This window comes from Hypomesus transpacificus, chromosome 11 (genome assembly GCF_021917145.1).
Source record: "Hypomesus transpacificus isolate Combined female chromosome 11, fHypTra1, whole genome shotgun sequence".
Taxonomy (NCBI): domain Eukaryota; kingdom Metazoa; phylum Chordata; class Actinopteri; order Osmeriformes; family Osmeridae; genus Hypomesus; species Hypomesus transpacificus.
The window spans coordinates 910,273-932,856 of record NC_061070.1 but is presented as its reverse complement, the minus strand read 5'-3'; the positions used below and the strand labels follow the sequence as shown (position 1 = coordinate 932,856).

General features: G+C 48.4%; 2 protein-coding genes across 2 annotated transcripts; one reads left to right on the top strand and one right to left on the bottom strand.

The window, feature by feature from the left end:
* Positions 1 to 1,704: 1,704 nt before the first annotated feature.
* Positions 1,705 to 11,274, bottom strand: pi4k2a (phosphatidylinositol 4-kinase type 2 alpha). The gene is made up of 9 exons (XM_047028866.1): positions 10,772 to 11,274; positions 8,801 to 9,001; positions 8,434 to 8,565; positions 4,495 to 4,648; positions 2,986 to 3,047; positions 2,620 to 2,719; positions 2,367 to 2,500; positions 2,150 to 2,209; positions 1,705 to 1,871 (listed from the first exon to the last, which is right to left on the bottom strand). Exons 1-9 carry the CDS (start codon positions 11,117 to 11,119, stop codon positions 1,710 to 1,712), a joined length of 1,353 nt encoding a protein of 450 aa, XP_046884822.1. The 5' UTR covers positions 11,120 to 11,274; the 3' UTR covers positions 1,705 to 1,709.
* Positions 11,275 to 11,369: 95 nt separating this feature from the next.
* On the top strand, positions 11,370 to 22,206 carry ddx21 (DEAD (Asp-Glu-Ala-Asp) box helicase 21). The gene is made up of 16 exons (XM_047028865.1): positions 11,370 to 11,527; positions 12,079 to 12,339; positions 12,509 to 12,676; positions 12,902 to 12,974; positions 13,104 to 13,282; positions 13,888 to 14,005; positions 14,242 to 14,427; positions 15,361 to 15,506; positions 16,484 to 16,633; positions 16,747 to 16,908; positions 17,002 to 17,121; positions 17,316 to 17,389; positions 17,495 to 17,654; positions 17,864 to 17,998; positions 18,503 to 18,547; positions 21,728 to 22,206. Exons 1-16 carry the CDS (start codon positions 11,444 to 11,446, stop codon positions 21,959 to 21,961), a joined length of 2,295 nt encoding a protein of 764 aa, XP_046884821.1. The 5' UTR covers positions 11,370 to 11,443; the 3' UTR covers positions 21,962 to 22,206.
* Positions 22,207 to 22,584: the final 378 nt, after the last annotated feature.

Below are 22,584 nucleotides of genomic sequence, written 5' to 3'. Positions count from 1 at the left end.
ACACCGGCCCCTACTTCCCAGTTTGGGGTCTTATCAGGACTTTTCCAGAACAGCAACATCCCCTGCCTGCTTGACACCAGCACAGCACACTTACAAATAAAATGTTGGATGGACTTAAAAAACACAATATCAAGTGGTTTCCCATAGCTGTGTTCAGTAATGTATAAGACATTAAGTTTAGCAACTAGTACCAAGTGTCCTTTGAACAACTCAACAGTTTTGTGGAACCACTTCACATAACGTTTTTGACGGAATCCAACTAATGATTTATTTTTTTAAGTGCAGTTAGCTCAGCCTCGTGAAGATAAAGAAAACTGATCAAATTCAAAAGCATGAACACATTCATTTACAAGTGAAAGTGAAGCCTCTAAACTCTTTCCGTCCTCCTCTCTCTCGTTCTCCACTCTTCCCTCCCTTTCACCCGCCTCCTTTCTCCTCCCTCTCTCCCTTGTTCCATCTCAACTACTTGCATCCATCTCTTCTTCCCTTCATCCTTGTTCCCTCCTTCACATTCATCTTGTCTTCCTCTCCACTCCTCCATCTCTAGCTTTAGCTTGCATCCTCACCTCCCTCTCTTTCTCTCTCCCATCCTCACCACCCTCTCTTTCTCTCCCCCATCCTCACCTCTCTCTCTTTCTCTCTCCCATCCTCACCTCCCTCTCTTTCTCTCTTCCATCCTCACCTCCCTCTCTCATCCTCACCTCCCTCTCTTTCTCTCTTCCACCCTCACCTCCCTTTCCCATCCTCACCTCCCTCTCTTTCTCTCTCCCATCCTCACCTCCCTCTCTTTCTCTCTCCCATCCTCTCTTTCTCTCTTCCATCCTCACCTCCCTCTCTCATCCTCACCTCCCTCTCTTTCTCTCTTCCACCCTCACCTCCCTTTCCCATCCTCACCTCCCTCTCTTTCTCTCTCCCATCCTCACCTCCCTCTCTTTCTCTCTCCCATCCTCTCCTTCTCTCTCCCATCCTCACCTCCCTCTCTCTCTCCCATCCTCATCTCCCTCTCTTTCTCTCTCCCATCCTCACCTCCCTCTCTTTCTCTCTCCCATCCTCTCCTTCTCTCTCCCATCCTCACTTCCCTTTCCCATCCTCACCTCCCTCTCTTTCTCTCTCCCATCCTCTCCTCTCTCTCCCATCCTCACCTCCCTCTCTTTCTCTCTCCCATCCTCACCTCCCTCTCTTTCTCTCTCCCATCCTCACCTCTCTCTCCCATTCTCACCTCCCTCTCCTTCTCTCTCCCTTCCCCACTTTAGCGGGTGATGAGAGTCAACAGGGCCTATAGGACCCAGCGCACCACACAGTCTGCAGTCATAGTCATCCCTCTCCTCCTCCACCTCCTCATCCCTCTCCTCCTCCACCTCCTCATCCCTTTCTTCCTCCTCCTCCTCATCCCTCTCCTCCTCCACCTCCTCATCCCTCTCCTCCTCCACCTCCTCATCCCTCTCCTCCTCCACCTCCTCATCCCTCTCCTCCTCCACCTCCTCATCCCTCTCTTCCTCCACCTCCTCATCCCTCTCCTCCTCCACCTCCTCATCCCTCTCTTCCTCCTCAACCCTCTCTTCCTCCTCCTCCCCTACCATGCCTCTTTCTCCATCTTCCCTTCGACTTTCCAACTCGTCCTTCCACTCCACCCCTCCTCATCTTCTCTTCTCCCCCCCCCCTCCTCCCCCTCCTCCCCCATCCTCCTCCTCCCCCCTCCTCCCTCTCCTCTACCACCAGGAGAAAAAGGGTCTTCTGCTCTGGAAGCTCTGTGTGTAAGACTCAGAGCTGGCTCTCTGGGGGGCCCGGGCAGTCTCCACGGTAACGGGGGGCATCTGCACCAGCTGCAATGGTGTTTTCCCCTCCTTCATGGCCTGGGTCAAGTTCAGGATCTGGGAACACACACACACACACAGTCAGACACAAACATACACACACACACACACACAGTCAGACACACACACACACACACACACACACACACACAGTCAGACACAAACATACACACACAGTCAGACACAAACATACACACACACAAATAATGCACACGCACACAGTTAGACACAAACATATACACACACAGTCAGGCAGGCAGGCAGGTGCACACACCCACACCCACCCACACACACCTGGGGAAGTCAACCCTGTCAGCAGTGTAGAAGTGACTCACCTGTCCTCTCATTACAGAGATCTGTTTATGGAACTGCCCCCTGTCGAAGCCTGGGTCCTTCTGCGCGAGTGCACACACAGACACACACACACACTATTTCAATTGTTATAACGCAAAAAATGGGTTTGTAGACTCGACGTAGTTGTTCAAAACGAGTCAAATGGTCCATGAGAGCCAGCCCGTGTTGTTCCCCGTGCGTGGCCCAGAGCGTGCTCACCTTAAAGAGCTCGTAGAGGTCCTCCTCAAGGTCCTTGATGAAGTTGGGGTCGTTGAGTTTGGGCAGCACCATCTCCTGGATCTCCTGGGAGAAGGGCACCTTGGCCTGGGCCAGCCACGCCCAGTAGAACGGGTCTGGGAATGACCAGGACCGCAGCCATCACTACATGGAGGCTGAGTGTGTGTGTGTGTGTGAGAGGCTGTGTGCGAGTGTGTGTCTGCGTGAGAGGCTGTGTGTGTGTGTGTGCACTCACAGGCCCTCCAGGAGTCAGGGTGTTTGAGGGGGAAGGCCAGGCCGTTGTCAATGGCTGCCAGTTTGATGATGGGCTCTTTAACCACCACCCAGTCTGTTTCCTACACATGGACACAAGGTTAGGATAATCAGCCCTTTAACTACCACCCAGTCTGTCTCCTGCACACAAGGTTAGGACATGGTTCAGTCAGTTTGGATTTATATTCAAACTAACTGTTCATGTCATGTGAAGGGAGCAGGCCTAGTTCTGGCCTGGCCTGGTTCCGGCCTGGTTTAGCCCAGGTCAGCTCCAGGAGAAGATGGAGACCCAGTTCTAATCTTAAGTGACCAGGTTGTGTGGCCGGGTGTGCCACACAGTATCTCTTACCCTGTTACCCCCGGTGTCTATGGGGTAGTCGTACTTGATCAGCCAGTTGTCATTTCCTCTGTCTGCAAGCACAAACACAACATGACACAGTCACTTCCTGTCAAGACATACGTAGTACCAATTTCCTGTCAAGACGCACGCAGCACCAGTGTTGTGCACATTCATACCTCTCATGAACTCGTTCAAAGTTCAGTTCATACAAGTAAACATAAATAGTTTACGTTCAAAGTTCACTATTTAAATTCTGAACTCGTTCAGAGTTCAGTTCATTTCATAGTTGTAAGGTGTGTGTTTACTGTGTGTAAAAATCCCTCAAAAAATAATAATGTGCATTAGATGTAGTCGCTGAGTCTGCGTCTCTGCTTTCACTTGCCATTTTTATGAGACCCGACAGCTGTTGTCTTGGAATACGTTGCTTTTTTGGTTACATGTGTGCGAAAAATCATCATTCAGACGCTGTTTAAAAATCAGATTTAAACAGCGTCTCTCCTCAGGAGAAGGTAAACATTCCGTAACGTTTTAGCTAGACCTCAGATAATGTGAACGTGTTCACCGTTGAAATTCATTATTTGTCATTAAGTTGCGTTCAGTTCATCGTTCTCATAAAAATAAACCTGTTCAATGAACGCGTTCTTTTGAGCTTGTTCATGCACAACACTGCGCAGCACCAACTTCCTGTCAAGACGCACACAGCACCAAGCACCCCAACATTGTACCTAAGCCATTAGGGTCAGTCCTAGCCTCAATGATATGAAGCAGTGAGCATATTAGCCATACTAGCTATTTAGCAGTCATTAACATCCATTAGCTTGGTTGTCTCATCCATCCCCGAGGATTGGACCACTGGAATCCTTAATGATCCCATGACATGCTGTTTTTGGCCTTAGTGGTCCCCAAATACTGTATCTGAAGTTTCTTTCCCAAAATTCAGCCTTGGTGCAGTATTACAGCCACTACGAGCAGTCCCACGATGAGCTTTCCTCAGGACGTGCTGTTTCTGTGTCTGTAGCTTTAAATGCTATGAGGGAGAAAGAGGCGGGGCTAACTGGCATGCTTCGGTCGTTTGCAACATAGACATAATAAAGAGTAGACGCTGCATCGACCGCTACTGCCTACTGGCGCTGACGAGCCGTGGGGCCGCCATCTTGAAACGGGCAACCGCTCCATTTAATTAATCATACCAAACTGATTTTCACACGGTTTGCTTTGCTGCGAAGGTTATACATGTAGCTATGATACAGGACATGGTTATTATTTTCACAAAATACAACCAATAGTATGGTAATGTTAAATCTTCCTTGTGAAAAGTAATCCCCCGAGCCTTGTTTGCGATTGTCTGCCGATTTGAGCAGGAATATGCTGCACAGTGCTGGCATCTTGTTTATTCTGTGCTACGCAACTAAGAATTTGCCCTGTCCAAGTGACCATTTCATGTCATGGGACCTTTAAGACTTCCTGTTCTAGGTTGTTGCGCCCCGTCCAATTGGTGGAGAGGAGTATGTGACCCACCGGTGTTCCTGATGATGTAATCGAGGACCACCAGACGCTCAAACTGGAGCTGCAGCTGCCGATTGGTGTTCTCCGGCAAGGGCTCCGCCTCAAACCTCCTCAGCCAATAGTCTGCATCTTTGTACCCTTCCACGAACAACTGGAAGGACCCAACCTGACCAACAAGGCAGTGAGGATTTAGGAAACATTGTGAAAGATTTGCATGCAGTGTCATTTAACAAATATGGCTTTCTTTCTCTCATCTTTTTTCTTTCCTTGTTCCCTCCCTTCTTCCACCCTGATTTGGTGTGTGCAGCGTGGTGATGGGGTGCAGAGGAGCGCAGGCCTAACTAATCAGACCAGAGAGATAACGTCTAGGAAAACAGAGGAGCACAGGCCTAACTAATCAGACCAGAGAGATAACGTCTAGGAAAACAGAGGAGCACAGGCCTAACTAATCAGACCAGAGAGATAACGTCTAGGAAAACAGAGGAGCACAGGCCTAACTAATCAGACCAGAGAGATAACGTCTAGGAAAACAGAGGAGCACAGGCCTAACTAATCAGACCAGAGAGATAACGTCTTGGAAAACAGAGGAGCACAGGCCTAACTAATCAGACCAGAGAGATAACGTCTAGGAAAACAGAGGAGCACAGGCCTAACTAATCAGACCAGAGAGATAACGTCTAGGAAAACAGAGGAGCACAGGCCTAACTAATCAGACCAGAGAGATAACGTCTTGGAAAACAGAGGAGCACAGGCCTAACTAATCAGACCTGAGAGATAACGTCTTGGAAAACAGAGGAGGGTGAGTATTGGAATGGGGCCCTGATGATGTCATGGATCTCGGATCACTGAGGAGGGTGAGTATTGGAATGGGGCCCTGATGATGTCATGGATCTCGGATCACTGAGGAGGAGGGTGAGTATTGGAATGGGGCCACGATGATGTCCGAGAAGAATCACTACATGAAGGATGACACTGATATACTTTTGAGGAAGTACATTTCCTATGGACTTTATGATAAAAGCGTCTGCTAAATGAATAAATGTAAATGTAAATGTCTGGACAAATTTGGGTAACTGAATAACTTCAGGTGGATGGTCAGATTAGCAATTTATATCTACATTGCTGGTTGTCATTATGTATGTTTGAGACCAGATGAAAGAAATCTTCATAAGGAAATGTGTGATGCCACAGACCGTAAAAAGAATGAATGGTACAACAGCTCTGAAAAGTGAAGAAAAAACCTCTCCATCGCCCCCTGGTGTCTGGAAGCAGCATAGGTCATAAGTCCCGCCCCCTCCATGTTAGCGAATGGGACATGAGCAAAACTAAAACATGTTTTACAAAGATGGTTTCTTTCATTTTGGGTAGTTCTTCATGTGTTCTTCATCACGCTGATGTATTTTCGGGTGCTATTTTTTCCGATCAGTTTGTTTTAATTGGTTATTTAATCATATAACAAAGGGGGTTATAGAAGGGCTATACAAGAGAAGAATAACATTTAAACATCTACTACGAATATACTTATATATACACACAAGCAGACATCCACATGCCTTGACCTTCACAATCACACAGTAACATACAGCACATTAACAGCAAAACAAAATGGTGTCTAAAAGAGGTGGCTGGGTGGGGATGACAGTATGAAAGTGTTGAGTGAAAGTTATATGGATGTGATAGTGTTGAGGGATTGGCAGAGCCGCCAGTAACCTGACATATTTAGAAATGAATGAATAAATACATGTCCACATCCATGCATTTAGACAGAAATAAATAAATAAAATGACTACATACAGTACATCCATTAAACCTAAGTAATTTAAGGAATACATTTTTAAGTGAGGAAATGATTAAAATAAATGATGAAAAGATGCATTTATGAGCTAATGCATTCAGCATTCACTCACTCCCGATTACCCCCAGTGGACCTCTGGTGGAACTGCAACCAAATTCGGTACAATGGGGCTTAATAGGTAGCCTGGCTGCCAGCCCAAATTCTCCCCGCCCCCAAAAAAATTTGGTCGGGAAGTTGGGTCTGGAGGGTCTCGTATTGGGGACCAACTACAGAAAACCAGAATCTGGGCGAACCAATTAAATTGCCAGGGCGGGCTTTATACGATGATGGACAGATGATCAACAGTAACGTAATCACCCACGTCACAAAAGAGCGCTTAAGTTTAATTCGTTTTGAACAAACATGGCTACCGCTGGAGATCTGGGATGTTATGATACTGCCATAGAGTCTGTTTTAGAAGACATCGACAGTGCATTAATAAGAGGAACAGAGAGAACAGATTATTAAGAGGAACAGAGAGACGCAATCAAGGCATTTGTCGATGGAAAATATGTTTTTGCCGTCCTTCCTACGGGATTCGGTAAAAGTTTAATTTATCAGCTGGCCCCTATGGAGTTGTAATCCTAAACGGAGAACTTCGTATATGCATTGCCCTTTATTGTTTCGCTCAAAAAGGTTGACCGTGTGAACAAGTACTCTCCCTACCCTTAAATTAATTTTACAACACCGGCAAAAATCGTACTTCAAGCATACTTCAAGTCTGCTTGTAGTTTAGTTCTGTTGACAACAACTATGCAGTGCTTAACATACGTCACATACTCTGTTGCTCTGATTGGTTGTAGATCTATCCAATTGAGCGAAGAGGCATTTGTTTTCCAGGCTCGTTTGAAACACGCCCTGTAGTCAAAGCCCAATGGAGAGTTCTCAGACTCATATTCTGACTAGAATTATGAGTATGACAACGTCGGGCTACTTAATAGGGAGTGGACAGGCTCTCCTTAAACAGGCTCTGGTATAACACACTACTTCAAACGCTGACTGCAACAAGTGAATGCACCTGTCAGTCACAGTGATCTCCTAGCTACAGCCAACCAGGCCCCAGAGGCAAAGCATCGACCCCCCCTCTCAACAACTCATTGCTGCTAACGCTATCAAGCAAAGACTATTAAAAAACGAGTAAGTGCAGATGGTTACCGAAAACGTTAATTGTATTGGAAAGAAACAAGGTAGTCTAACTATGTCAAACTCCTCAACGTGTCCCTATAACAATAACATGATCATGCAGAGTAGTATCCATTTTTAGCTACTACATGTTAACTAGAAAGCTAGCTTACATTACATTATTATTAGCTAGCGAGTGTATGTCCCATATTTTACCCCACCACTTTTGGACCTGTGGTGCCACCTCTGGGTATAAGGATGTGACAGTGTTGAGGGATATGGATGTGATGGTGTTGAGGGATATGGATGTGACAGTGTTGAGGGATATGGATGTGACAGTGTTGAGGGATATGGATGTGACAGTGTTGAGGGATATGGATGTGACAGTGTTGAGGGATATGGATGTGACAGTGTTGAGGGATATGGATGTGACAGTGTTGAGGGATATGGATGTGATGGTGTTGAGGGATATGGATGTGACAGTGTTGAGGGATATGGATGTGATGGTGTTGAGGGATATGGATGTGACAGTGTTGAGGGATATGGATGTGACGGTGTTGAGGGATATGGATGTGATGGTGTTGAGGGATATGGATGTGACGGTGTTGAGGGATATGGATGTGACAGTGTTGAGGGATATGGATGTGATGGTGTTGAGGGATATGGATGTGACAGTGTTGAGGGATATGGATGTGATAGTGTTGAGGGATATGGATGTGATGGTGTTGAGGGATATGGATGTGATAGTGTTGAGAGATATGGATGTGACAGTGTTGAGGGATCTGGATGTGATGGTGTTGAGGGATATGGATGTGACAGTGTTGAGGGATATGGATGTGATAGTGTTGAGAGATATGGATGTGACAGTGTTGAGGGATCTGGATGTGATGGTGTTGAGGGATATGGATGTGACAGTGTTGAGGGATATGGATGTGACAGTCTTGAGGGATATCAGGATGTGATGGTATGTGTTGAGGTGTGAAGGACCAGGTTACCTTCGGAGGAAGGCCTATCCGGTGGAAGCGTTGGCCCACTTTGGGCACCTTCTCCAGGGCCAGTCTTTTGCCTCTGGACTTCACCCTGTCTATGGCGTTGTAGTTGAACGTGTCACTGGCCAGGTACACTACCTGGAGGAGCGGAGAGAGGGAGGGGGGAGGGAGTGTTAGAAAGAGTAAGAGTGAGAGTGAGAGAGAGAGAGAGAGAGAGAGAGAGAGAGAGAGAGAGTGAGAGAGTGAGAGAGAGAGAGAGAGAGAGAGAGAGAGAGAGAGAGAGAGAGAGAGAGAGAGAGAGAGAGAGAGAGAGAGAGAGAGAGAGAGAGAGAGAGAGAGAGAGAGAGAGAGAGAGAGAGAGTATATGTCCTACCCTGGTCCTGGGGACGATGTTGAGCTCCAGCCTCTGGTCCACCAGGCTGGCCCCAGCCTCAGACAGGTAGCCCTGGTTCAGCACCAGACAGTCCCTGCCGAAGCAGCAGGGGCAGCACAGCTTCTGGAGCCACTTGGTCCACTTGGGGTTCAGCTGGCCGTACGGCTCCTCGTTCTTCGGTTTGAACACCCCGATGATCTTCTGAAGAGCACACACACCCAGAGCAACAAATACACATTGATGGGATATTTCGACAAGTACAAGCAGATAAATGCTGGCATTCCTTCCAAACGTTTCCTCTTCAAACGCTCTCGGGATTCCGTCGTTCGACAACGTTTTAACCAGGGTGGAGTTCCGAGCCTGTTGCTAGGGACAACCTCCACCTCAATCGATGCAGCAGTCATTTGCCACGCGAGTCGGCCGCACACAGCCAGGAAGTGACATCATAGCAGTGCTATACTACATCCTGAGCCCTGCAGTCAGAGAGTGATTCATGGAACACAGAGAGCCTGTGAAACGAACCAGATGGAATTGGAATCGTTTTGCAACTCATTTATGTCAATTAGATTATCTAGAGTCACCTCACATGACTGGGGGGGGGGGGGGGGGGTTGCAGTGTGCCTTCAGGACTGGGGCCCTGTAACAAGGTTACATCTAGGAACCGTGATAGCTCCACCTCCAATAGAACAGTGTTCAAAGTGTGTATTGGGTTTGAGTGTAATTGAATACACATTTTTCACAAAGCGAGGGGCCTGGTTAGATTTGGCTATTTTTATCTGAAAATCGCCAGCGCATGACCTTTCCAGTGTTAAACCATTATCACACACACACACACACACACACACACACACTACACACATGAATTGAAAGGGTAAACGTGTTCAGGGAACACTTGTCACAGGTCTGTGAGAACTGTCAGAGTTGTGTCAGGAATTCAGACAATGTACACACGTGTACACATGCACCCACATACGTCATACATCAGCAGCTGCCAGAGATGCTGTTACAACGCCAGTAGAGATGCTGTTACACCAGGAGAGATGCTGTTACACCAGGAGAGATGCTGTTACACCAGGAGAGAGATGCTGTTACACCAGGAGAGATGCTGTTACACCAGGAGAGAGATGCTGTTACACCAGGAGAGATGCTGTTACACCAGAAGAGATGCTGTTACACCAGGAGAGATGCTGTTACAGCAGAAGAGATGCTGTTACACCAGGAGAGAGATGCTGTTACACCAGGAGAGATGCTGTTACACCAGGAGAGATGCTGTTACACCAGGAGAGATGCTGTTACACCAGGAGAGAGATGCTGTTACACCAGGAAAGATGCTGTTACACCATGAGAGATGCTGTTACACCAGGAGAGATGCGGTTACACCAGGAGAGATGCAGTTAACAAGGAGAGATGCTGTTACACCAGGAGAGATGCTGTTACACCAGGAGAGAGATGCTGTTACACCAGGAGAGATTCTGTTACACCAGTAGCTACCAGATATACTGTTACATCAGTAGAGATCATGTTGTTACATCAGTAGCTACCAGAGATGCTGGGGAGTCACAAGCAGGTGAACTGATGACATCATCCTGTGAGGTTCTATATTGAGACACAGGGCTGATGAGTCTATCAGTTCAGCAACACAGGGGAGGATGGAAGCGAGGGAGGGAGGGGGGGAGTGTTGGAGAGAGGGATGGAAAGAGGGAGGAAGGGAGTGATGAGGGAGATAGGGAGGGAGGGAGTGATGGAGAGAGGGAGGGAGTGATGGAGAGAGGGAGGGAGTGATGGAGAGAGGGAGGGAGATGGGGGGAGGAAGGAAGGGATGGAGAGGGGGAGTATGTAGGTTTAAACAGTGGTAAGACTTGTGGAGGGTGTGATTCAGCATAGAATGAGTCATGTTATGTAGAATGATGACAAACGCTTGACTGTCCACTCAACGAGCAGATAATAAACCAGAGGCCCCGCAACTCTCACCCCTTGGCTGTCTTTGACAAAGTAGCTCCCGCTGGAGCCCTGGTAGATCCGCTCAGGGAAGATCTCCTCCTCAATGGCTTGCTCGGCCTTCTCTACTATCTCCCTGAACTCCGGGTCATCCGGGAATTCGTTTCTGTGTGGGTCCCGGGGATGGCTGCTCCTGTCCCGTTCCAGAAGGGGCTGTCTTTCTCGGTTGAGTCCGGGACTCCCTCCGGACACGCGCACCACAGATCCCGGTGTGGTGGCGTTACCTCCGTAGTTCCCCCGCGGACTTGTCGCTTCGTTCTGGCAACGGCTGTAGTCGGCAGACTGCTGGAGAGGGGACACCAGGGGGCTTGTTTCATCCATTCCAAGACGGGATGGGAAACTAAGCTTGTTCGGTGGAAAGACGGGCAGCGGCCACGGTGTCGCGGACAGCTGTGATGCTCTTGCGGTGCTGCTTCAATGCCGTTATCAGCGCTCTGCTCTGATTTCAAACAAACAGGAGTCATCTTCCGCATACAACCCAGCCCACTCCCAATAAAGGCCAGCTATTGGTGCGTTTGCCTGCCTTCTCGGGATACCGCCCCCTCTAATGGTGCAAGTGTGTTACGTCACTTATTCTCGGTCCTTTTTCTACGCGTGCCCGTGGAGATCGCTTGTGTCCACGAGATAGGGAATCCAACAAGGAAGATGCCGTCAAAGATCATCTCTCAAACCGAAGACGTAGCCATGGTGGAGGAAACCGACTCTACCGAGGAGAGCAAGACACCCAAAGTAAGTAATTTATGACTCGCATGCAGCCAGGGCTGGACATTCAGGCTAAAATGCCACGGCATGCTTCCATGTTGTCCAAGGAACATGCGGCCCTGTGTTGCTAGCTAGTATTGTGATGTTTACACACACAGTAAGGTAGCAAGCCTTGCTTGGGGTAATGTTTATCTTGGCAACATAATACATATTCACTGTGGGTACTACGCCTACGTACACTTGTCATTTAAAGTGTTTTTTTTTGTCGGCTGTTTAGCTAACGAGAACACTGTACACAGATCACATGCGCAGCTATCCGATACCCATGTGTTGTAAGGCCGATCTTTAAATCATCGCGACCGACTTAATCACGCAGGCACGTGTAGACACAACATGTTAGATCAGTGCTCCTAGCGCATTTTGATGACGTAGCTTCCAGTTGGTTTCGGGCCAACAGTGCAACAGCTCATGCTGTCTTTAAAATGTATATTTCAACGAGATGAGGGCGTAACGCGTGCACAGATTGTTAGCACATACGTTGTTTTGACCGTTGAGGTAACAGGATGTATGATCTACAGAAACTAAAGGAGAAGAAGACCAAGGAGGAGAAGAAGCTGAAGAAGATGAAGAAGTTGGAGGATGCTCGTCCTGTGGAGGAGGAAGTGGAAGAATGCGAACCTCCACCACCCAAGAAGAAGAAGAAGAAGAGAGACAAGGCAGACCAAGCTAACGGGCACGCGGAACCATCAATCGACACGAATGGCAACAGTGTCGAATCACCTTTGGAAACAATCTCCACTCATTCCATTGAAGAGATCAGCGAAGCAGAGAAAGCAGAGGTATGGCAACCCTACCGCTCTCCACTAGATGACAGACTAGCTCTGATGAGCTCTGGCAGAATTTGAGTTAAGAATGTACTAGATCTATGAATACACAAACGTGTGAAACTGTTGTGACTAAAATTGAGTGTGCTGTTTCCCCACCCTGTCCATCCTTCCGTCCCCTCAGAAGAAGAAGAGGAAGAAGGAGAAGAAGAGAGCAGCAGCCAAAGAGGAGCAGGAGGTCAACGGAATCTCACCTATGACCCCCCTGACTAACGGACATTCCACCTTGGTGACCCCGGCCCTGACCCCGGCCCAGTCCAGCGAGGAGGACTCTGATAACGAGAAAGATACGGTGAGCAGGGGAGATGGTCAACAACACCAAACGGTCAACCGAACAAAGGTTTTCAGTGTGATGCAGCCAGCCTCTATGGCACCACAACACAAACCACTAACCCTAACAGGTTAGACTGTCTGGGGCGGGTTTCTCTCAGGAACGATGGATGTTATGGTGGAACGTTGATGCCCTGCTCCGCCGGAAGATCCGAACTGATATTGTTTTGTCTTTGTCTCCTCTCAGGAGACACCAGAACAAAAACTAGGAGCCTTCTCCAACTTCAGAATCTCCCCTCAGACCATCAAGCTGCTGCAAGGTAACTCCTCACTTCCACTGAACATTTTCCACATTCTGGAAGATTCCCTGTCTAGGATGCTTGTCTCGCCCCCCCTGCTGGCATTGAGCCCCTCTGACTCCCTCCCACCTGTGTCCGTTGTCGTGGCAGCGCGCGGGGTGAAATACCTGTTTGACATCCAGGCCAAGACATTCAACTCAGTGTACGACGGCAAGGACGTGGTGGGTCAGGCTCGCACGGGAACAGGAAAGACCTTCTCCTTCGCCGTGCCCCTGGTGGAGAAACTGCAGGCTGACCCTGAAGACAAGAGGCGAGGAAGAGCCCCCAAGGTACACACACACACACCCCACCATAACACGCACACGCCTCACCGTTACACGAGCACATGCTGGATGCTCACAGACGGATGTACGGTTTACGTAAGACAGGATTGGGTTGATCCTGTTTGATCCGTCTTCATCTCATCCATACATCTATCCGTGTCTTTCTCTTGTCTGTTCATCCATCTGTGTCTCCTTCGCTCTCTCATCTACCTATCCATCTCTCCATGTCCTCCTCCTCTCATCCCTCCATCTCTCCATGTCCTCCTCCTCTCATCCCTCCATCTCTTCCTGTCCTCCTCCTCTCATCCCTCCATCTCTCCCTGTCCTCCTCCTCATCCCTCCATCTCCCCTTGTCCTCCTCCTCATCCCTCCATCTCCCCATGTCCTCCTCCTCTCATTCCTCCATCTCTCCATGTCCTCCTCCTCTCATCCCTCCATCTCTCCATGTCCTCTTCCTCTCATCCCTCCATCTCTCCCTGTCCTCTTCCTCTCATCCCTCCATCTCTCCCTGTCCTCCTCCTCTCATCCCTCCATCTCCCCTTGTCCTCCTCCTCATCCCTCCATCTCCCCATGTCCTCCTCCTCATCCCTCCATCCCTCCCTGTCTGTCAGGTGCTGGTTCTGACCCCCACCAGAGAGCTGGCCATCCAAGTGGCCAAGGACTTCAAGGACGTCACCAAGAAGCTGTCGCTGACCTGCTTCTACGGAGGCAGCTCCTACATGCCCCAGCGTGAGTTCCTCTCAACCACCACCTGGAGCTAAAATAGTTCAGAGCTGGAACCTTCTGGTGCTGGGAGCGAGAACAGTTTGTAGTTGGGACCTTCTGAAACAAGGACTACACGGTTCTAGAACTACCTTGAACTAGGACCATCCTGGAGCTAGGACCATCATTGCGCTAGAACCATCCTAAAATCTCTTAAGATACTTTTGTTTATACATTAACCATGTGTGTGTCTGTCCTACCAGTGGATGCCATCCGAAGCGGGATCGACATCCTGGTGGGCACGCCAGGCCGGATCAAGGACCACCTCCAGAACAACAAGTTGGACCTCTCCCAGCTCCGACATGTTGTGCTGGACGAGGTGGACCAGATGCTGGACATGGGCTTTGCTGAGCAGGTTGAGGAGATCCTGTCTGTCTCCTACAAGAAAGGTGTGTGTGTGTTTGTGGACACATCTCTGTGCAGGATTGAGTGCTTAGTTGTGTCTTCCTAATTGTAATGCTGCAGGTGTGTGTGTCTAGGTAGTTATTAGTATGTGTGTAGCTATTTAAGACTAGAGTTAGGCTGGTTTTGAATGTGTAGCTAGTTATTTGTGTGTGTGTGTGTGTGTGTAACTGGTTTAGATTAGATTCAACTTGTCATTACACAAGTACAGGTACAAGGCAACGAAATGCAGTTTAGGTCTAACCAGAAGTGCAATAACAGCAAGTGCAGGATATACAGTGTAGTGCAATAAAATATGGACAGAAGCTATCCGAAAAAAGTGTAAAAGTGCAGTGGAAAGTGATTGCATATTACAGTTAGAAGTACGGTGCAAATGTAAACAGTTGGTACTGTAAATAACAGTCGGCAGTGCAAATGAGCATGATCTTGTTAAGATATTGTAGTGCAAGATGCATAAGTAAACAGTTACTGTAATAGTCAGTAGTGCAAATGGACATTCCAGTAGTGCAAATAGCAAAGTGAAGGCAGATGTGAGGTAGAAGAGGAGAGTTAGCAGTATATGAGGGGAGTGGATCAACTGGGGTTCCAGTTCAGTAAAGAGACAGCTCTGGGGAAAAACCTGTTCTTTAGTCTGCTGGTCCTGGTCCGGAGGCACCTGAAACACCTGCCGGAGGGCAGTGGAATAAACAGTGTGTAGGCTGGGTGAGAGGAGACCTGGAGGATGCTGCAAGCTCCATGCAGACAGCGTTTCCTCTGGATGTGCTCGATGGCAGGTAGTGGCGTCCCTGTTATGACTGTGTGTGTAGCTAGTTAGGAGTGGGTGTTGCCAGTTCTGTGTGTGTGTGTGTGTGTGTGTCTAACCACCTCCTGTGTGTGTGTGTGTGTGTGTCTAACCATCTCGTGTGTGTGTGTGTGTGTAGACTCTGAGGACAACCCCCAGACCCTGCTGTTCTCTGCCACCTGCCCCCCCTGGGTGTACGAGGTGGCCAAGCGCTACATGAGGGGCCAGTACGAGCACGTGGACCTGATTGGCAAGAAGACCCAGAAGGCTGCCACCACGGTGGAGGTGAGGAGGAGGGGAGGGAGGAAGCGAGGGGAGGAGGGGACGGGGTGGTGACAGTTGGGGTCAGTGGCGGCGGCAGAGTATTTTGGGGGGGCTAAACCATTCACTCGTGGGGCTCAAGACGGTGTCAGTCGGGAGAGCGCGATGTTCAGAACGGCTGAATGATAATGGAACAGGTTGGCTTGTTGTGCTCTGTAAATGTCTTGGTTGTTCCATAGTGGGGCTAACATGATTCCTGGTGTGGCTGTGGCCCAAACGAGCAGTACCTGGCCACCGCCCATGGTTGGGGTCCGAGGGAGGGCTAACCTGGAGGAACCCGTCTCCCTTTGTTTACCAGACAAATTCATGAAGGTTATTGGACTGTACCTGGTTTACATGACCGTGTATTTTTACTGATCTTTTAGCAGAGGACGGGCGTGCTCCAGATATTTGTGCTACGTCCTGATGGGCTACTGTGCAGGAGTTGTGAAATGTCCGGGTTGTGATTGGTCATATGCATCTGTATGGATCAGAAATGTTAGCTTTTTAAAACGTTGATTTTGTGTTACTGGACAGGAACACCAGCCTAAAGTTGCACTACAAGAATCCTGATAAACTTGCCTGGTAAACAAAAGGAGATGAAAGGAAATTCTCAGTTAAATACCAAGAGATATAATCTTGCCAGAGTGGTTCTGTAGAAATGCACCTGACCAACCTGTTACTGCATATAGGGAAAACCCAGGTGTGTGTGTGTGTTTCTTACATTACATTACATTTAGTCATTCAGCAGACGCTCTTATCTAGAGCAACTTACAGTAAGTACAGGGACATTCCCCTGAGGCAAGTAGGGTGAAGTGCCTTGCCCAAGGACACAACTTAATTTTGCACGGCCAGGAATCGAACCGTCAACCTTTTGACTGGTAGCCTGATTCCCTAACAGCTCAGTCATCTGACCCCCTGCGTGTGTGTGTGTATCTTGCTTGTTGTGTGTGTGTGTCCAGCACATGGCCATTGCGTGTCACTGGTCCCAGCGAGCGGCCGTCATCGGGGACGTGGTGCAGGTGTATTCTGGGAGTCACGGGCGCACCATCATCTTCTGTGAGACCAAGAAGGACGCCAACGAACTCTCCCTGAATGCCTCCATCAAACAGGTAACACACGCCCACGCCCAGACCTGTCCAGGGCCACACTCTGGCACGCCACAAGGCCCGCCTGTGGAGCGTGCGTGCGTGGCCGGTCCTGACGCTGTGTGCTGGGCTTGCAGAGCGCCCAGTCCCTGCACGGAGACATCCCGCAGAAGCAGCGGGAGATCACGCTGAAGGGCTTCAGGAACGGCGCCTTCGAGGTGCTGGTGGCCACCAACGTAGCGGCCCGCGGCCTGGACATCCCCGAGGTGGACCTGGTGGTGCAGTGTTCTCCTCCCAAGGTGAGGGGGTGAGGGAGGGGAGGAGAGGGATGAGGGGAGACATGTCTGTAGCTGGCCGCGAGGTGCTGACTAACGCCTGTGCGTGTCTTCCAGGACGTCGACTCGTACATCCACAGGTCCGGCCGTACGGGCAGGGCTGGCCGGACAGGCGTGTGCATCTGCTTCTACCAGCGGAAGGAGGAGGACCAACTACGCCACGTAGAGCACAAGGCTGTGAGTCCCACCCCGCCCACGCTCCCTAGCAACCTGGACACTCAACCGCCAGGCTCTGAACCATGATGAACCATTTTGTATCACCGTTTGTTGTGATTTACCCTAGAATGCTATCGTTGTTGTTTTCACCAGATGCTATAAACGTTTGTTGTTGTTTACACCAGACACCATGTATAAACTTGTGTTGTTTACAGGGAATCACATTTAAACGTGTGGGTGTTCCTACTGCCCATGACATCATCAAGTCGTCCAGTAAAGATGCCGTCAGGTGTGTTTCTCCCCACCTCTAAACCCACAGCTTGGCAAAACCACTTGTGATATGCTGCTGTGTGGTCTGGTACAGAGAAGGTCTGACGTGTGTGTCTGGATGTAGGTATCTGGACTCTGTGCCGACGACAGCCATCGAGTATTTCCGCGCGTCGGCAGAGAAGCTGATTGAGGAGCGTGGGGCGGTGAGCGCCCTGGCTGCTGCCCTGGCTCACATCTCTGGAGCCACCTCCCTGGAGCAGAGGTCTCTGCTCAACTCTGACGCTGTGAGTCCCTCTACCTGCTAGCCTCTACCTGCTAGCCTCTACCTCTTACCCTCTACCTGCTAGCCTCTACCTCTTACCCTCTACCTGCTAGCCTTTACCTGCTAGCCTCCACCTGCTAGCCTCCACCTGCTAGCCTCCACCTGCTACCTTCCACCTGCTACCCTCCACCTGCTAGCCTTTAATCCCCCCCTCTCCCTCCCCCCCCGCAGGGCTTCACCACTATGCAGCTGAGCTGCTCCCAGGAGATCCACAGCTTTGGCTACGCGTGGCGGGGTCTGAAGGAGCAGCTAGGCGAGGAGATCGACAACGTCCTCCGCGGCATGACCTTCGTCAAGGGCAAAATGGTACGCGCTCACACACTGGTATACAGAGTCAATACACACACTGCGGCTATACAGAGTCTATACACACACTGCGGGTATACAGAGTCAATACACACACTGCGGGTATACAGAGTCTATACACACACTGCGGGTATACACAGTCAATACACACACTGCGGCTATACAGAGTCAATACGCACACTGCGGCTATACAGAGTCAATACACACACTGCGGCTATACAGAGTCAATACACACACTGCGGGTATACAGAGTCTATACACACACTGCGGGTATACAGAGTCTATACACACACTGCGGCTACAGTCAATACACACACTGCGGGTATACAGAGTCTATACACACACTGCGGGTATACAGAGTCAATACACACACTGCGGCTATACAGAGTCTATACACACACTCGCCCACTCACACATGATCTCATACACCGTTGCTACACGCACACTCGTGCATAAATCATCTTAGACTGCGTGGTTTCATGCTGTTCCGTTTCTTTCCTCTAGGGGGTGTGTTTCGACGTGCCTGCTGACAAAGTCAAGGAGGTCCAGGTCAGTGCTCCCTCCGGTAGCCTGGTATTGACTGATTTTTGTGTGATTGTTTAGCTGTAGCTTGAGAGAGGGGGTGAGTGTGGAACAGTGTTGGTTAAGTTACTTCAAAAAAGTAATTAATGACTAATTACTTAATCAATATTGCATTTTAAATACTTTTGTAAGTAATTTAATTACTCAATAAATAATGTAATTCATTACTTCTCACAATCCCTATAAACCTTGACCAGATAGACAACAGAAAGGAAATAATGAGTCAAACTTGGAATAGTTTAGCCTTTTAGCTTTTTCAAACATCTTAGCTTTTTCAAACATACTAATCCTTAACATTTTAGTAACAAATGCAACCTTATTTACTCTTTAGTTACCAAACAATATGTGCATGATACAAAAGTTTAACTTTAAGTGAAACATGACATCAAGCTGTATCCGAGAACTCTTGTTATGGCTCGTTCAAATGTCGGCAGTTGTGGAAATATATTCGAAACCCTCAGATGTTATTTTAAGCCATGTTTCCATGTTGGTGTAACACTTATCTAGGTATGAGGAAAAAGGTTTTCGATAAGGTAGGGCTGCTTTTTTTGCTACACACAGGTACTTTGTCTAATATGCCCCTAAAAGATATGAGATTCTAGAGTAAGCAGCGACATCTCTTCCACTATGTAGCCTGCAATCATTTTTTAAGCTCACCTTCAGACAGTTTCTGCACTGGCAATGTAAAATCAAGTTTTGCTTAACAGGTGTTGCTGAGGTGTTATCTGTTGATGAACATGGATCACTCCAAAGTGTTCATCGATGCTGCCTTGTGAGGTGCTTCAGTAGGTTACTTGTGCTAGCCGCAGCCGCAGATAGTCTTTTCTCCCCAGGACATAGATTGCACTTTACATGAATGTTCTTGTCAACCTGTGACAAAAAAAGTGAGGTACTTGAAATATGTCCATTTGCTAAAACAGTTAGGGACGCTTTGGCCGAGTCCAACATCTTCAAACCGCTAGAGCCTGCGCTTATGCAGCAAACTCACGTCTCTCTTGCAACTACAGCTAAAGAATTTAAAGAGGCAGCGTTCACTTTTACCCTAAGATGATGAATTAAGATTTAAATTCAATATTGATTTATACAGGATTGTTTGACTAATTTACAGTATGTAACGCAAGTACATTACAAGTAACTGTAACTAATTAGCATAATTTTCAGACTATAATCTGCGCCGTGTTTTCCATTTTTCGACCCTGTGGCTTATATAACGGTGCAGCTATGGATTTTTACGGCTAAGGCCGATTTATACTTCTCTGACTCCGTTACGGACAGACGCACGCACCGAGTCGGACGGAGTAGTTGAATTTATACTACGACGGCTCTGCGTGCTGAAAGCAATTCACCACCAGAACAGTAGGTGGCGCTGCACTGCGATGCTAGCTAGGTTATCGAAAAGTCGCAGCAAATGTACAAATGAGCCGTTTCATCAATAAAATAAGCAAATTTTCAGCAACTACACTGCCCATTTCTTGTCACATTTGAATTCAGATGCTGATCTACATGTACTGTTAAGCTGAAATATGAGTTGTAAAAACTTAACAATGGAGGTCAAAGGATTCTGTTCTCTTGTTGGTCACAGCAATCTCGCCCCTGACGCAAGCGGTTCTTAATACGGACCAAACACAGCCAAGGGGTATCCGTAAAATGACGGACGGACAGACGGATAGTCAGGAAAATCAGGAGGCGCACGCAGAGCTCTGCGAGGGGCACAGAGAGTTCCTTGACGGAGAGGGAGTTCCCTGTGGGCGTGTCCGTAAAAACGCAGAAGTATAAATTGGCCTTATTTTATTGATGAAACGGCTAATTTGTACATTTGCGCCGACTTTTCGATAACCTAGCTAGCATCGCAGTGCAGCGCCACCTATTGTTTTGGCGGTGAATTGCTTTCAGCACGCAGAGCCGTCGGGAGTAGTATAAATTCAACCAATCCGTGCGTATGTCTGTCCGTAACTGAGTCGGAGAAGTATAAATTGGCCTTAACGGTTAATAAATGGGAGCTTCCACAAGCAGCCATCTCTTTCCCGACAATCCCCTCTGTGCACGAATCCTTACATATGGTAATTAAACATTAAAACACCTGCGGTTTATAGTCCAGTGCGGCTTATATATGTACACATCATTTAATTTAGCTGCTGCAGTTTATATAACCTAATAGTCCGAAAATTACGGTACTTAAAAATTAACAGTAATCCCTTCACTTTTTCAGTGGATAAGTAATTTAATTACAGTAACGCGTTACACCCAACACTGGTGTGGATAGACAGACGGGCAGGGATTAAGTTATGGAACATCCCTCAATGCCTGCCCCCCTCTCTCTCTTGGCCTGATGCTACAGTAGCTAGGCTGTCAGGAATAGCAGAGTAATGCTACGGTAGCTAGCTAGGCTGTCAGGTATAGCAGAGTGATGCTACGGTAGCTAGCTAGGCTGTCAGGTATAGCAGAGTGATGCTACGGTAGCTAGCTAGGCTGTCAGGTATAGCAGAGTGATGCTACGGTAGCTAGCTAGGCTGTCAGGTATAGCAGAGTGATGCTATGGTAGCTAGGCTTTCAGCAGAGTGATGCTACGGTAGCTAGCTAGGCTGTCAGGTATAGCAGAGTGATGCTACGGTAGCTAGCTAGGCTGTCAGGTATAGCAGAATGATGCTATGGTAGCTAGGCTTTCAGCAGAGTGATGCTACGGTAGCTAGCTAGGCTGTCAGGTATAGCAGAGTGATGCTACGGTAGCTAGCTAGGCTGTCAGGTATAGCAGAATGATGCTATGGTAGCTAGGCTTTCAGCAGAGTGATGCTACGGTAGCTAGCTAGGCTGTCAGGTATAGCAGAGTGATGCTACGGTAGCTAGCTAGGCTGTCAGGTATAGCAGAATGATGCTATGGTAGCTAGGCTTTCAGCAGAGTGATGCTACGGTAGCTAGCTAGGCTGTCAGGTATAGCAGAATGATGCCATGGTAGCTAGGCTTTCAGCAGAGTGATGCTACGGTAGCTTGCGAGGCAGTCAGACATGGCAGAGTGATGCTACAGTCTCAGGTGACACAACAACGCCTCTTCATCTACGTGGCAGGACCTTGTCCATGACTGAGTGCAGAAGTTTTAGGGTATGGTGTTGTCACGGTTACCTGCTTACACCCTCTCCATTCTCCCTCCAGGACACATGGCAGGACGGTCGCCGCTGGCAACTCACCATCGCCATGGAGCTGCCCGAGCTGGAGGAGAAACCAAGGATGGGCGGTGACCGTGGCGACCGTGGCTTCGGAGGACGCTCGTTCCGGGGCGGTGGAGGAGGAAGGGGCGGTAACCGTGGAAACAGTTATGGAGGTGGTGGTGGGGGCAACTGGCGAGGCGGCCAGAAACGAAGCTTCAGCAGTGCCTTTGACTATTAAGCCCCGCCCCCTTAACCACTGTGGACTCATCAGATTCGCTGTTTCGCCGTTGTGACAATGGCAGCCATTTTTATCGTTTAGGGAACTGCCTGTTACTCAACAGTTACATGTCTCTCTAGGACGAACCTCCCCGAATCTTGAAAACGCTGATTGCCTTGCAATTGCATATTTATACATAATTCATGTCTGTAAACACCCATTCTTCTGAATGAGAGGAACCTGACAATAAAGATGTCTGATCTGAATTCTTCTCTGTACTTATCCTATGTAAACTTAAAACCAGTTAAAGATCCTGTAAAGCTAATTCCATAATTTGCTTCTCAGTACATTTATATACGTGTGAAATGAATCACTGAAAGTGCGAAAACTGTCGCACTGAAATGTGGAATTAGACCGTTGAACAGTTTCTCTCCCGTTTCAGCTCAGGTTTTGTTTAGGCGGGGCGAAGCCTGACAGATCTACATCACAGCCACGTATCTACGTCAGATCACAGACGGTTGCTTTCTTTTACTCAGCTGGTACGATGCAAAGACAGTCATTAATACATAAAAAAACTCAGACTGCAGGATGGTCTGTTCTGATATCTGCAATTGATTTAGCTAGTGTTGCTGTTGTTGCTAAAT